At 41.7% G+C, this 15112-nt stretch overlaps 1 protein-coding gene across 4 annotated transcripts in view; it reads left to right on the forward strand.

The window, feature by feature from the left end:
- The first annotated feature begins 6191 nt into the window (after window positions 1-6191).
- LOC124119324 (protein AF-10-like) overlaps window positions 6192-15112 on the forward strand; it is a 41129-nt gene continuing 32208 nt past the window's right edge. For 3 of the 4 annotated variants that reach the window (XM_048383201.1, XM_048383202.1, XM_048383204.1), the window contains exons 1-5: window positions 6192-6417; window positions 6519-6598; window positions 8057-8132; window positions 10970-11079; window positions 12138-12241. In XM_048383201.1, the coding sequence (XP_048239158.1) occupies window positions 6309-6417; window positions 6519-6598; window positions 8057-8132; window positions 10970-11079; window positions 12138-12241 (479 nt within the window). In that variant the 5' untranslated portion in view covers window positions 6192-6308. The remainder of the gene's footprint in view (window positions 6418-6518; window positions 6599-8056; window positions 8133-10969; window positions 11080-12137; window positions 12242-15112) is intronic. The other variant, XM_048383203.1, reaches the window with a different exon arrangement.

Raw genomic sequence — 15112 nt, forward strand, 5'->3', positions numbered from 1 at the left:
TTGTTTCAGTTAATAAAAATTCACGGTGAAATATGTTTGTTGAAAAAGCTGTGACGATCCGTGTGGCTTGTATAACACTCTACAACCTACAGGAAGACGATGTGACGATCCATCTTGTATAACGCTCTACAACCTACAGGAAGACGATGTGACGATCCATCTTGTATAACGCTCTACAACCTACAGGAAGACGATGTGACGGTCCATCTTGTATAACGCTCTACAACCTACAGGAAGACGATGTGACGATCCATCTTGTATAACGCTCTACAACCTACAGGAAGACGATGTGACGGTCCATCTTGTATAACGCTCTACAACCTACAGGAAGACGATGTGACGATCCATCTTGTATAACGCTCTACAACCTACAGGAAGACGGTGTGACGGTCCATCTTGTATAACGCTCTACAACCTACAGGAAGACGATGTGACGATCCATCTTGTATAACGCTCTACAACCTACAGGAAGACGATGTGACGGTCCATCTTGTATAACGCTCTACAACCTACAGGAAGACGATGTGACGATCCATCTTGTATAACGCTCTACAACCTACAGGAAGACGATGTGACGATCCATCTTGTATAACGCTCTACAACCTACAGGAAGACGATGTGACGATCCATCTTGTATAACACTACAACCTACAGGAAGACGATGTGACGATCCATCTTGTATAACGCTCTACAACCTACAGGAAGACGATGTGACGATCCATCTTGTATAACGCTCTACATCCTACAGGAAGACGATGTGACGATCCATCTTGTATAACGCTCTACAACCTACAGGAAGACGATGTGACGATCCATCTTGTATAACGCTCTACAACCTATAGGAAGAAGCGCTTCCAATTTTAGATTAAGTTTCAACAAATTTCCAAAAGGAGACAATTCGGAAGCACCCTGCCGGCACTGAGACACAAGGCACGTGCATCACCTTCACAAAAAGTGAACGCCTTATCCGCTGGACCATCCGGTCGCCAATGTATCACGGTCGTGCAGTTATAATCGTTTTACCCATCAGGGGCGTTGGGTAGCACAGTGGTTAAAGCGTTCGCTCGTCACGCCGAAGACCCGGGGTCGATTCCCCACATGGGTCAGAATGTGAAGCCCATTTCTGGTGTCGTGCCGTGATATTGCTGGATTATTGCTAAATGAGACGTAAAACCATTCTTACTCATTCACTCACTTTTACCCATCAATGACAAAATACCTTTATCTTATATTTTTGTCGTGTTTTTTTAAAGATTTCCACACGAACGGTCGCATCAGAATAATTATGTTTAGGTATTAGGTACTACTTATTAGTATATGCACAGAATGAATAGGGGCGATCGGGTAGCCTAGTGGTTAGAGCGTTCGCTCGTCACGCCGAAGACCCGGATTCGATTCCCCACATGGGTACAAATGTGAAGCCCATTTCTGGTGTCGTGCCGTGATATTGCTGAATTATTGCTAAATGAGACGTAAAACCATTCTCACTTATTCACTCATTTTACCCATCAATGACAAAATACCTTTATCTTATATTTTTGTCGTGTTTTTTTTAAAGATTTCCACAGGAACGGTCGCATCAGAATAATTATGTTTAGGTATTAGGTACTACTTATTAGTATATGCACAGAATGAATAGGGGCGATCGGGTAGCCTAGTGGTTAAAGCGTTCGCTCGTCACGCCGAAGACCCGGGTTCGATTCCCCACATGGGTACAAAATGTGAAGCCCATTTCTGGTGTCGTGCCGTGATATTGCTGGAATATTGCTAAAAGCGGCGTAAAACCATTCTCACTCACTCACAGAATGAATTAGTTCTGTCTCACAGGACGCAAGGATACAATGACAATGATCACGTGCTTCGCATCCTGCGTACCATTAGGAATCATTTTAAAGTGTGGCTTCTATGTATCTCTAAAATGTCTCAGTTCTATTAATGGAGACCGTTTCGGTGGATATAGAGGACATAGCGACAGCCTGGGGTACGGTAGGTCGGTGGTTGTCTCCCCTGACACGGGTGGTCCAGTCGCCTGGGGCGCTGTAATTAGTTATACAGAGTCGCGTCCCAAGGCGTGCCAGAAATCTGTCATTGTGGGTTCGAATCCCGGATCACCCCGATTATGTTTCTAGGTTTGTCAGCACCATACCAATGTTTGTGGGATTCACAAAAATGGTAACGTCTGAGACCTGCATCACTTCAGGATTTTCTCCCACATTAAGCTGACACGCCGTCAGATAGCTGGAACAATGTCTAAACCGGCGTTAAACCCAACTCACTCACTCACAGTGACGTCAAACACCCTTCACTCACTTGAGGAGTTAACTTGGTTTTACGCAGGGAGTTAAATGTCAGTTGGGTATCAGTGTCTGTGATGCTGCACACTGGATGTTAGTATTTATGTGGTCACATTTACGAACTGATCACGTGACGCATTGCATGACAGGCGCAGTTCACCTTCGCAAATTTAAGTTCATTCGCTGACCTTACACATATGTTCGGGTTTGGATGGGGCAAGGAAATAGAGTCCACAATTCTTACAATGAGAGGGAGAGGGAGAGGGGGAAAGAGAGAGGGAGACACGCAGAGAAATAGGGGAGAGACAGGATAAGGGAGAGTGGAGAGAGAGGCAGGAGAAAGAGAGAGAGACGTGAGAGAAAGAGAGAGAGAGACACGCAGAGAAAGAGGGGAGAGACAGAGAAAGAGAGTGAGACAGGAGAGAAAGAGAGAGCGGAGACAGAAAGGGAAAGAGAGGGGAGAGAGAGAGACACAGAGGAGAGAGCGAGACACACACACACACACACACACACACACAAAAGAGAGAAAGCGAGTGAGACAGGAGAGAGTGAGTGAGTGAGAGAGAGAGACTAGGGCTGGGACGGGTTAACTCGGGTCGGGTAGGTCCTGAGTAGGTCCCGGGTACCCACGGGACTACCCGGACCCTTGGTTAGTCACGTGATATATTGTTTAATGACAAAAACTCACTATATCCCTCAGTGGTTACTCTACAAGTCGCTAATGTTCGAATTTCTTTCTGGCGATGCACACATTCCTTTTGACTTGTATATGTTTGAGTAAGGATAAAGTTTCAGTCAACTTCAGTGAATGCATGATCTGATTGTTTGATACATGTATCTAAATAGCTTTAGCCACGACTGCGGTAAAACAATTACCAATCAGACATTTTGTTCCCTTCTCTTGAGACTTGCAATGGGTACCCGGGAAGGGTCGGGTAATAGGGGTCGGGTACCCGGGTAGTAAATATAGACTCGCCCCAGCCCTAAGAGAGAGACAAACACACAGGAGAGAGAGAGAGGGAGAGAGAGAGAGAGAGAGAGTGTGTGTGTGTGTGTGTGTGTCTGTGTGTGTGTGTGTGTGTGTGTGTGTGTGTGTGTGTGTGTGTGTGTCTGTGTGTGTGTGTGTGTGTGTGTGTGTGTGTGTGTGTGTGCGTGCGTGCGTGCGTGCGTGCGTGCGTGTGTGTGTGTGTGTGTGTGTGTGTGTGTGTGTGTGTGTGTGTGTGTGTGTGTGTGCGCGTGTGCGTGTGTGTGTGTGTGTGTGGAAGGAGGGGCAGCGAGGGAGAGGGGGAGGTATGCAATCTTTCATCTTAAACAGTTTAAACGGAAGCGTGACAAAGTGACTATTGAGATATATTGTTCAACGATAAAACAGATAATCAGGTTATAACCGGGGCCCTTAACAAAACATGTGTACGTACAGTTAAGTGATGAAACAGAACAACATATTTGTACAAATTTAACAACACTTCCATCTGAGAGTTGTTGTCTTTGGGACACACATGTACAGTCATTAAGTTCAACATCCTGTGCAATGATATACACTAGAATAAAGAGCACAGATGGAAGTAAATACAATACGATCACATTAGCATACACATTGAAACTATATCACACCAAAACCATAGCTGTGCACGCATATTACATTCCTCCGACACATAAATAACCCCACAAAAATACATATTAATAAGCATGTATGCGTGCACACTGCCTACTTATACATACCACACATACAGATCCTTGTGTGTGCATATTATGCATGCCTGCACTTATACATACACGCACATGCACACACCATCATGCACACGCATGAACAACCGATTATGCAGTCGTGTATACTTTGTGGAACATAGATACAAATGTACAAGTACATAAAACGCAAACAATGCCATATGTGACATTTTCGTACATGATAAAACTTACAGTTTTTAGATCAAATTGTAAATGATAATTAAAAATAATTTCTTAAAAATTTATATCACAATTACTGCTGAATTAGTAATCCACAATATAGAATATTTCAACATGGAGTTAGATCAGTCCTTATAAAGAAAGCATGAAGTGTTGCCACGGATATTTCAAATAATAAGTGAATAATTTATTTCATTTGGCTTAAAATGTGATACGAGCTTGCGCCAACGCGTGGAACAGATGGTGAATATGACAACAAACCCTGTCATACCGGTGTTTGCTCAATTAACGCCCCATAGAAAAGGATCCGACAACGCCTGAAAGTCACTTCACTGAAATACTTCGTTTGTTGTGCTAGTATATTTCAGTTTTACATAATAATAATTTCCTATGGTCAAGCTTACTATCAAAATGTGTACTGTATGTGTTGGGTGCGTGAGTTTAACACAGCTTTGAACAGATATTTCTGCATTGAAGAGGTCGTAAATGTGGACACTTCAATAAGCAAAACTTTTCTTTTGATCCGTTTCTCAGCGGACTTTGTTGTTTGTTTGTTGTTTAACACCGCACTCAGCAATTTTCCAGCTATATGACGGCGGTCTGTAAATAGTCGAGTCTGGACCAGAAAATCCAGTGATTGATATCATGAGCTTCAAACCACGCAATTGGGATACGATGACACGCATCAGGTGAGGTGTCGCGTCCAAGATTATTGCACTTATATGCACGTGTGTGTGGCTGCTTGTACTAGTCCGGACTAATGCCGATTTATAGTGCTAGCTCACTGAGATACCATGCCTCAGTTTAACATGAATACCCCACTCAGACACAGTATACTGACTCCGAGCCGATCAGTCCTTGTTTTAAGCCCCTTAATGCCGAGCGCCAGACAGGGTAACAACAAGTACCATCTTTTATCGTCTTTTGGTATGACGCGGCCCGGGATCGAACCCCGGACCTTCCGCTCTCCGGGTGGACGCTCTACCAAGACCATGGAGGCGGTTGACATGCATCAACCAAGTGAGCGAGCCTGACCACCTGATCCCGTTAGTCGCCTCTTACGACAAGCAAGGTCACAATTAATGGCAAGCATGGGTTGCTGAAGACCTGAGGAAAGGCCGAAGTAATGCATGTATTACATGTTTATCAGTTTTGGATTTTGTTTCGATACTTGGTAAATTTTCAGCTACAGCTACAAAACCAGATCTGAGATGAGACTGATTTCTTAAAAGAAGAACACTTCAGAACAATTTCTTTTTTTCAACATTTTTCAAGAATTTTTATTAAATATTTACTAAACCGACCGAAAATCGTCGTGACTGAATTGGATCACTGAGGACACTTTCTCTGGTGTGGCACCTTGGGGATACCTAGCAGCTAATGCATATCGTAACAGTCGTATAATGAGGATCGGGTGGTCACAGTACTAGTGTGCCACAATGTTGCTTGCTCATGCTATCAGACTGCCGAGATGTAAGCTGGGTGGGGCGTTACATAACATGGGAAACACTGAGTAGGAAATTTCAATAAAATGCATATTCAATATTTCGCGTAGATTTTCTCCCGACATTTAAATTAATAAAGGTCTACCTGTCGTAGTTTCACCGATGTCGTAGACGTCTACGATCTGTACTTAATTCGTATGATATTATTATTGAATTCCCTTATTTTGACAAATTATGTGTAGTTAAAAGTAGTATTTCTGTCACCATAAAGTGTGTTTAAAAGAAGCAGTGTTTGCTGACAAATTTTGTTTTGACAGGTTTTATGGAAAACGGGAAATATGACGAGATAATATTCACCAGATCTCTTCGGTGTTTTTATTGTTCAAATAATTGAATTTAGAAAGAAAATGAAGTAATCATGCATATTAAAAGATTTTCACATGTAAATATGTCCTGGTCGGAAGATGTCCACGGAAATGCGGTCATTATTTCAATGGGTTATTATTTCATCTGCACCGTAGAAGAGCGCATGCGCTATGACCTATGTCGGCAAGTGCGGGCTGAAAATGGAGGGATAGATCCTCCACATTCAGCCCACAATGATGTTTACGGTCGGAAAACTGATCTTGAAATTTTGCACGCAAGTATAAAGTTGCCCAACATGAAAGAGATGGTAGGTGGCTGCTGTGTTTGCTCGGATGAGAGAGGCTGGGCCGAAAATCCCCTCGTGTACTGCGATGGCCATGGTTGCAATGTGGCCGTTCACCAAGGTTTGTATCAAAATATTATGCGATCTGACATCAAAACTTAAGAAAATGACACTATTCATTTTTTATTTTCGACTGTCAAATTGTAACTCTTTTCGTTTCAGCTTGTTATGGTATTGTACAAGTCCCCACGGGGCCTTGGTATTGTCGGAAATGCGAAAGTCAAGAGAGACAGGCACGAGTGGTTAGTATCAGCGGCCATTTTGAATGTTTGTTTACAATCAGATCCCGTTATAATGCTGTTTTTGTATGTTTGCGACTTGCATGCGACCTGATAAACACCAGAACATGTCCTTGGTATAACTATTCAAACTTCTGCTGAAGCATATTTCAATCCATTTAGATTATTGAATGAATTAACTTAAAAATGTTTAATTTGAAGGACACGACGGATTTACCTCCCTTACATCCGTTGTAGCATGCGAGGTAACTCTTTCATCATGTTCGAAATGGAAAAATGTTAAAGAAATAATAATGACACTTAATGAAAGCTAAAGCTTATGCATGTGTTCTGTGGCCTGTGATTGGAGTCATGTCATTCTATAGTATTAGTATTTATTTTGTCATTGTTTATTATTGATTCTGATTGAAGAAAAGTTGTAATTACCTTTTTATATTGACACATTTTATATTCTGCACCTTGACCAAATATTTCTTAAAACTATCCTGTGCCATATATGTTTGTGTCATTTAGGAGTGTAACTATTCACCTTAAATTCAGTGCATTACAATACAGTGTATGTTACATGCAGCAGTGTGTGAGGTGGATGTAAAAAACCCCTAGTGTTGTGAAATACTATTTTCTTCTTGTACTTACAAGGAGTCTCGGTACATTGTTTCATTTAATGAGCTGATATCTTCTGAATATGTTTTTGATTGTCTTGGTACATTCTTTCATTCTATACATTCCCTTTGTTGAATCATGGGTGGCTCGTTCTTCTTAGGACCGCAATTTATTGTGCAGAGTTCCATCCCATAAGGATACCAGAAGCCTTCAGTGGTTCTGTTTTTAGACCCGTGAAGATCCGTGGTAGAATAGGTCTTCAGCAACCAATGCATGCCATAAAATGCGGCTATGCTTGTCGTAAGAGGCGACTAACGGAATCGGGTGGTCAGACTCGCTGGCTTGGTTGATGCATGTCATCATATCTCAATTGCGCTGATCGATGCTCATGATGTCAAAGACTGGATTGTCTGGTCCAGACTCAATTATTTACCGACCACCATCATACATGTCATATAGCGAGAATATTGCTGAGTGCTGTGTTAAACAACAAACAAAGAAAGAGAGAAAGAAGTTTTGTCAGCACCATACCCGTGTTTGTTGGTTTCACCACAGTGGCAAACATCTAGACCTGTATTACTTCAGGCGTTCCACCCACATCAAGCTGCAACATTGACGTATAACTGAAATATTGTTCAAAACAATGTTAAACTCACTTATTCCTTTTGGTGACGGACAATGTCCCCTAGTATGGTTGCCAAGTTTTCATGAATTGTGATGCAGTCTTATCATCAAGACATCATGACGTTGTGTAGCATTATAACCCTAAGTTATGTATGTGTTAACATAAAGCCTGATTTGGCCCCAATGATATGATCATCATTATTCATGTCCTAATTGCAAACTGACTTTTTACAGAGAGGTGACATCTGTTTTCAGAGATGTGAGTTGTGCCCTCAAAAGGATGGTGCTCTAAAGCGAACAGATACTCAAGGTAGGTGATGGCCGTAATGAGGTGTAATGACAAAGTAGGACTTAAGATCCGGGGTGAATGGGTCTTCAGCAACCCATGTTTGCCGTAAAAGGCGACAATGCTTGTCGTAAGAGGTGACAAAGGGATCGAGCCTTGCTGACTTTGTTGATGCATATCATCGTATCCGAATTGCATAGATCTATGCTCGTAATGTCAATCACTGGATTGTCTGGACCAGACTTGATTATTTACAGACTGTCGTATATAGCCTAGAAATTACAGACTAGTTCAGCAAGGGTGAAAACGGACTTTTTACAGTCAGTTAACTCCCTTGCCTCGGGAAGGTGTATTTTAATCTGAGGGTTATGACTAGGACTCTTTACTTAATTGCTTACTTTTCGAACACTGCTCCTATTATAAATAACATTGAATAGATGAGCCCAGTTCATTAACAAATGCAGAGCTACAGATAAGCTGCGTATTTGCGTAAAATACCCTCCAAAAATATTCAGAACCCAATTACTTTCAATTAACTTGCGTACAGAAACGCATACATTAAATGAAAAACTCAAATGTATCAAAAACAGCATGCGTAAAAACCCAATGATGCTTTTTCAGCATTTGAACAACAGAGCTAATTTCTGAAACACAATTACGAGCTAAATTACTTTCCGAGTCAAGCATTTAGTTTGAACCCTTACTGGGTATATACATCTAAAATATTATTTTCTTTTCTTATAAATCTCAAAATGTTAGCTCATTTGGGGGAAAACCAAATAGAGTGATGAAAAGATGAGTGAAAAAATATTGGTTACCCAATTAAAATGTAATAACCCAATTAAAATAGGAACCTTTGAGTAAAAACTCAGTTGCTAAATAAGTTTTCTGGAGCTCTGAAATGGGACATCCGGAAACCTTGCAACAACACGATACATTATTGTGTTACACCAGAAATAGAATTAAGATGAACTAATATGATTTAAAAACATTCAATCAAGGGTTTCATAATTGATTCCTATTGAAAAAATGAACCAACAGTCATCGATGAAATTGATCAGTTTGAACGATCCTCTGTGGTGATGGTGGTGGTGCTTCGTGAAGTAGGCGAGCCTTGTTCCATACGTTTCCGTGTCATGAAACAAGTGTTGATGAACATGTCATGCAATTACTGGGTCGTACTGACCTTTTTGATGAGTCACCCGTTGAGGATGGTGATTTATATCAGGAAAGAGGAAGTTAACGAGCGCTTGTCATGACCCTAATGTCGGGGGGACAATATATTCAAAATACGATGACAAAAACTGAGCTATCATGGCATCTTACTTCAGATATTGATACATATCCCAATTCTAAATTTAAGCTCTTTTTGCATTACTCCCCCACATTCCTAGTGACCCAGCTGACATGACGTTGTGATAGGTACCAGTTTGTGCTTAACTTGCATCATTGGTTAATGCAGGCTAGTTCCTTTAGAATTATAAAAGAAGCCCCTAGCATTTGCTTCACGATAGGTAATTAGGTAAACCTGGAATAGATAGCATGCTGGCTTATTGACAAATTTTGAAAATATTCTCCTTGAAAATTGGTACGGAATAAGAACATGAATTGGTACAGGTAACCATGGTAACTGTATAATGTACCATATCATCAGGTGTAAATGTGCGATGTTTCGGTGAATTGTCACCCTTCTAACAAAAAGCCACAAGGAACATGTATCCATATTTATTTTCCTACACTGCAGATGTTATGGTGAGGAGAAGTCAAGGCTTAGGTATTCCATACCACGCAGGTGCCCAGTACTGGTAGTGTTAAAAAGTCAGGGGTTAACACCATTGGTCATGTCCAGCAGCTCCACAGCTTAATTTGAAGTGGTGGTTAATGTAATTCAACTAGATTTTAGGATGAACATACAAAGTCATTTGGAAAGTTGTCAAATGTAATTAATGTTATTTTTGGGATAAAACTTTCTTAGTAAAGTACACATACTAGTACTTTCTTGGGTTGAGAGGGGTACATGATCTAGACTACCAGTTGTCAGACTTTCATTTTGTGGAAGCCTCATTGGCTAAGCGGGTTAGATCGCTGACTTTGTGTGCTGGCGATCAGGTGCCCCTCTCTGGCAGTGGGGGTACGAGACCCGGATGGGACTCCTCCCAAGGAAGTACTACTATTCAGAGCTCCAGATAAGCTTTTGGTGTGGTGGGTATTTTACCCATGCATTTTAAAATCATTGGGTATCAGTAATTTTATCTGCGTATTCAAATTTCTGTTACCCACTAGTTTCTACACATGTGGGTATTTAAGTTAAATATTTAAAAACACTATTCATCTAGTCCCTACAAACTGGTGTCGTGTGGGTTCGAGAGCTTTATAGGACTCACAAATACCACGATACTTCCACAAGAAAGTGTGATGGCAAATGGTCATGATGTAACTGTTGGCAAGGTTGACGGAATTCCCGTTTATAATTTCAAAATAAGTTGCTGATTCGCTAATCGAATACGCAGGGTTACTTCACAATATTTTGATAATACGCACAAGTTTGATTTTTGTAGTGTATCTGTAATGTTCGTTGCGTATTTGATACGCTTAGATTATATTTTACTGTGTATTTCTGCATTTCGTATTTCACGCAGATACGCAGCTTATCTGGAGCTCTGACTATTAGAATCTGTACTTGACTAAGAAAGTGTTATCACAAATATAACGTTTGTTACATAGTTTTTAGGCGAAAACAGCAAGTTCCTCTAGATTTTCTATCCTACAAGAGGTTGCAACTCACCCCAATGTGTGTGTAGATTGTCCACCCTGATGAAGAGTAACTGTATGAGTGACTGTATGGGTAACTTCTGTTTCAGGCTGGTGTCATGTAGTGTGTGCATTGTTTATCCCGGAGGCATGGTTTGCCAATGTGCAGACAATGGAGCCAATAGTATTGAAGAATGTTCCCCCGGAGAGATTCAATAAAGTAAGTCGGGTTGGACCTTGATTTCTTAATCATTAGCACATGTTGGAAGTTTTCATAGTTTTTAAAAAAAATAACTTCATGGGGATGTAGGCTTGGGTCTGAAGCAACCTATTGCTAGTAGGAGGTGGATTCACTGGTCTGACTCGATGACTTGATTGTGCATCATCCTAGCTGATGGCATGGGGCATTGTTCATAGCTGTGATTTTACTGGAGACAAATGATGAAGATGATTGTTATCATTTCATGAGGCCCGTAAAGATCTGAGCTAGAATAGGTCTTCAGCAACCCATTCTTGCCGTAAAAGGCGACAAGGCTTGTCGTAAGGGGCGACTAACGGGATCGGGTGGTCAGGCTCGCTGACTTGGTTGATGCATGTCATCTTATCCCTAATGCGTGGATTGATGCTCGTGATGTCAATCACTGGATTGTCTGGTCCAGACTCGATTAGTTACAGACCACCGTCATATAGCTGGACTATTGCTGCGTGCAGCGTTAAACAACAAACAAAGAAACCATGATCACTGAAGACAATCCAGTACCTGATAAATGGTCAGGATTTGATTATTTACACCGTCATATAGCTTGAATATTGTTGAGTGCGGCATTAAACAACAAACAAACCAACAAATGTTACATGCCACAAGAAGTTATGCAGCTGAATGTTTGCTGACTTCAGCTGAATGTTTGCTGACTGCAGCAAAAAAACCAAGAAACAAACACAACCAATGTGTTGCAGGAAAGCTCAAAGTGATGCAGATCTTGGACGCTTCCAACTTGGGTGAAACTCCCGAGCTTGAGTATGGTGCTGACAAACCAAGGATTGTGTCAGGATAATCAGGGACATTACTGGATTTGAACCCATGATAACTGGATGCTGGCACATCAAAGGGATGCAACTCTGCTCAACAGATTATAGCACGTTGTGCTTTGATGTGACCATTTTAAAATATATATAGAAGTATTACCCCTAGGCTGTTTGATAAAATGTACAGATAATTTTGCCAGTAGTTACTATTTTTGTGATGACAGTTATTTGAAGTGAATGTATTTGTTTCAGACATGTTATATATGCGAGGAGCAGGGCCGGGAGACGAAGTCAACCACCGGCTCCTGTATGACCTGTAACAAAAATGGATGCAAGCAGAACTTTCATGTTACATGGTATGTTGTTGTTTCTGAGGAGATTCCAGGTTACAGTTGCTCCCCAGCAACCATGCTGGTTGTACGAGTTGACATACCATTTGGGTGGTCGGACACTCTGACTTTATTGACTGGGTATCATCATACCCTGGTGGCCTGGATCGTTGCACAATATCAATCACTGGATTGTCTGGTCCAGACAATTATATACATGCGGCCGTCATATAGCTGGAATATTGCTGAGTGTGAAGTAAGAATATTGCTGTGCAATAAAAGGAAAACAGGAATAATTTGTCCAGCGTTAGAAATTTGCCATTTTTAAGGGTTTTGCTATATGTTATCACTATAAGGACTAGTGGACTAAAAATGTTAGTTTCTACTGCTGGTGTCATGAAGACAATCTCAGGGTGTCCTCCAAATATTTGATGAATTAGTTTTATAAAATGCAGACAAAACACTGTTTTCAGGTGCATCAGTTTCAGTGGTAGTATATAGAATATGATTGAACTTTATCTTTTGGGATTTAAAGTTGTTCCAAGCTTCTGCAGGGCTTTCACTGGAGACAGAAGGCAATAAGACAGTCTCATGATTTTATCAAATTTTGAGAAGACATTCAATGTGGGGCAATACGGATGACTCACATTCAATGTGGGACATTGTGGATGACAGTCAGTCAATGTGGGACATTGTGGATGACAGTCAGTCAATGTGGGACATTGTGGATGACAATCAGTCAATGTGGGACATTGTGGATGACAATCAGTCAATGTGGGACATTGTGGATGACAGTCAGTCAATGTGGGACATTGTGGTTGACAATCAGTCAATGTAGGACATTGTGGTTGACAATCAGTCAATGTAGGACATTGTGGATGACAGTCAGTCAATGTGGGACATTGTGGATGACAGTCAGTCAATGTGGGACAGTGTGGAAGGCAGTCAGTCAATGTGGGACATTGTGGTTGACAATCAGTCAATGTGGGACATTGTGGATGACAGTCAGTCACTGTGGGACAGTGTGGAAGGCAGTCAGTCAATGTGGGACATTGTGGGTGACAGTCAGTCAATGTGGGACAGTGTGGAAGGCAGTCAGTCAATGTGGGACATTGTGGTTGACAATCAGTCAATGTGGGACATTGTGGATGACAGTCAGTCAATGTGGGACATTGTGGATGACAGTCAGTCAATGTGGGACATTGTGGATGACAGTCTGTCAATGTGGGACATTGTGGATGACTCACAGTCAATGTGGGACATTGTGGATGACAGTCTGTCAATGTGGGACAGTGTGGTTGACAATCAGTCAATGTGGGACAGTGTGGATGACAGTCAGTCAATGTGGGACATTGTGGATGACAATCAGTCAATGTGGGACATTGTGGATGACAGTCAGTCAATGTGGGACAGTGTGGAAGGCAGTCAGTCAATGTGGGACATTGTGGTTGACAATCAGTCAATGTGGGACATTGTGGATGACTCACAGTCAATGTGGGACATTGTGGATGACAGTCAGTCAATGTGGGACAGTGTGGATGACAATCAGTCAATGTGGGACATTGTGGATGGCAGTCAGTCAATGTGGAACATTGTGGATGACAGTCAGTCAATGTGGGACATTGTGGATGACAATCAGTCAATGACTTTATGGATGACAGTCAGTCAATGTAGGACATTGTGGATGACAGTCAGTCAATGTAGGACATTGTGGATGACAGTCAGTCAATGTAGGACATTGTGGTTGACAATCAGTCAATGTGGGACATTGTGGATGACAATCAGTCAATGTGGGACATTGTGGATGACAGTCAGTCAATGTGGGACATTGTGGATGACAATCAATTATGACTTTATGGATGACAGTCAGTCAATGTGGGACATTGTGGATGACTCACAGTCAATGTGGGACATTGTGGATAACAATCAGTCAATGTAGGACATTGTGGATGACAGTCAGTCAATGTGGGACATTGTGGATGACAATCAGTCAATGTAGGACATTGTGGATGACAGTCAGTCAATGTAGGACATTGTGGTTGACAATCAGTCAATGTGGGACATTGTGGATGACAGTCAGTCAATGTGGGACAGTGTGGATGACAATCAGTCAATGTGGGACATTGTGGATGACAGTCAGTCAATGTGGAACATTGTGGATGACAGTCAGTCAATGTGGGACATTGTGGATGACAATCAGTCAATGACTTTATGGTTGACAGTCAGTCAATGTAGGACATTGTGGTTGACAATCAGTCAATGTGGGACATTGTGGATGACAGTCAGTCAATGTGGGACAGTGTGGAAGGCAGTCAGTCAATGTGGGACATTGTGGTTGACAGTCAGTCAATGTGGGACAGTGTGGTTGACAATCAGTCAATGTGGGACATTGTGGATGACAATCAGTCAATGTGGGACATTGTGGATGACAATCAGTAAATGTGGGACAGTGTGGTTGACAATCAGTCAATGTGGGACAGTGTGGATGACAGTCAGTCAATGTGGGACATTGTGGATGACAATCAGTCAATGTGGGACATTGTGGATGACAGTCAGTCAATGTGGGACAGTGTGGAAGGCAGTCAGTCAATGTGGGACATTGTGGTTGACAATCAGTCAATGTGGGACATTGTGGATGACTCACAGTCAATGTGGACATTGTGGATGACAGTCAGTCAATGTGGGACATTGTGGATGACAATCAGTCAATGACTTTATGGATGACAGTCAGTCAATGTGGGACATTGTGGATGACAGTCAGTCAATGTAGGACATTGTGGATGACAGTCAGTCAATGTAGGACATTGTGGTTGACAATCAGTCAATGTGGGACAGTGTGGATGACAGTCAGTCAATGTGGGACATTATGGATGACAGTCAGTCAATGTAGGACATTGT

This window comes from Haliotis rufescens, unplaced genomic scaffold (genome assembly GCF_023055435.1).
Source record: "Haliotis rufescens isolate VD_foot unplaced genomic scaffold, xgHalRufe1.0.p SCAF_46, whole genome shotgun sequence".
In the NCBI taxonomy this organism is placed as follows: domain Eukaryota; kingdom Metazoa; phylum Mollusca; class Gastropoda; order Lepetellida; family Haliotidae; genus Haliotis; species Haliotis rufescens.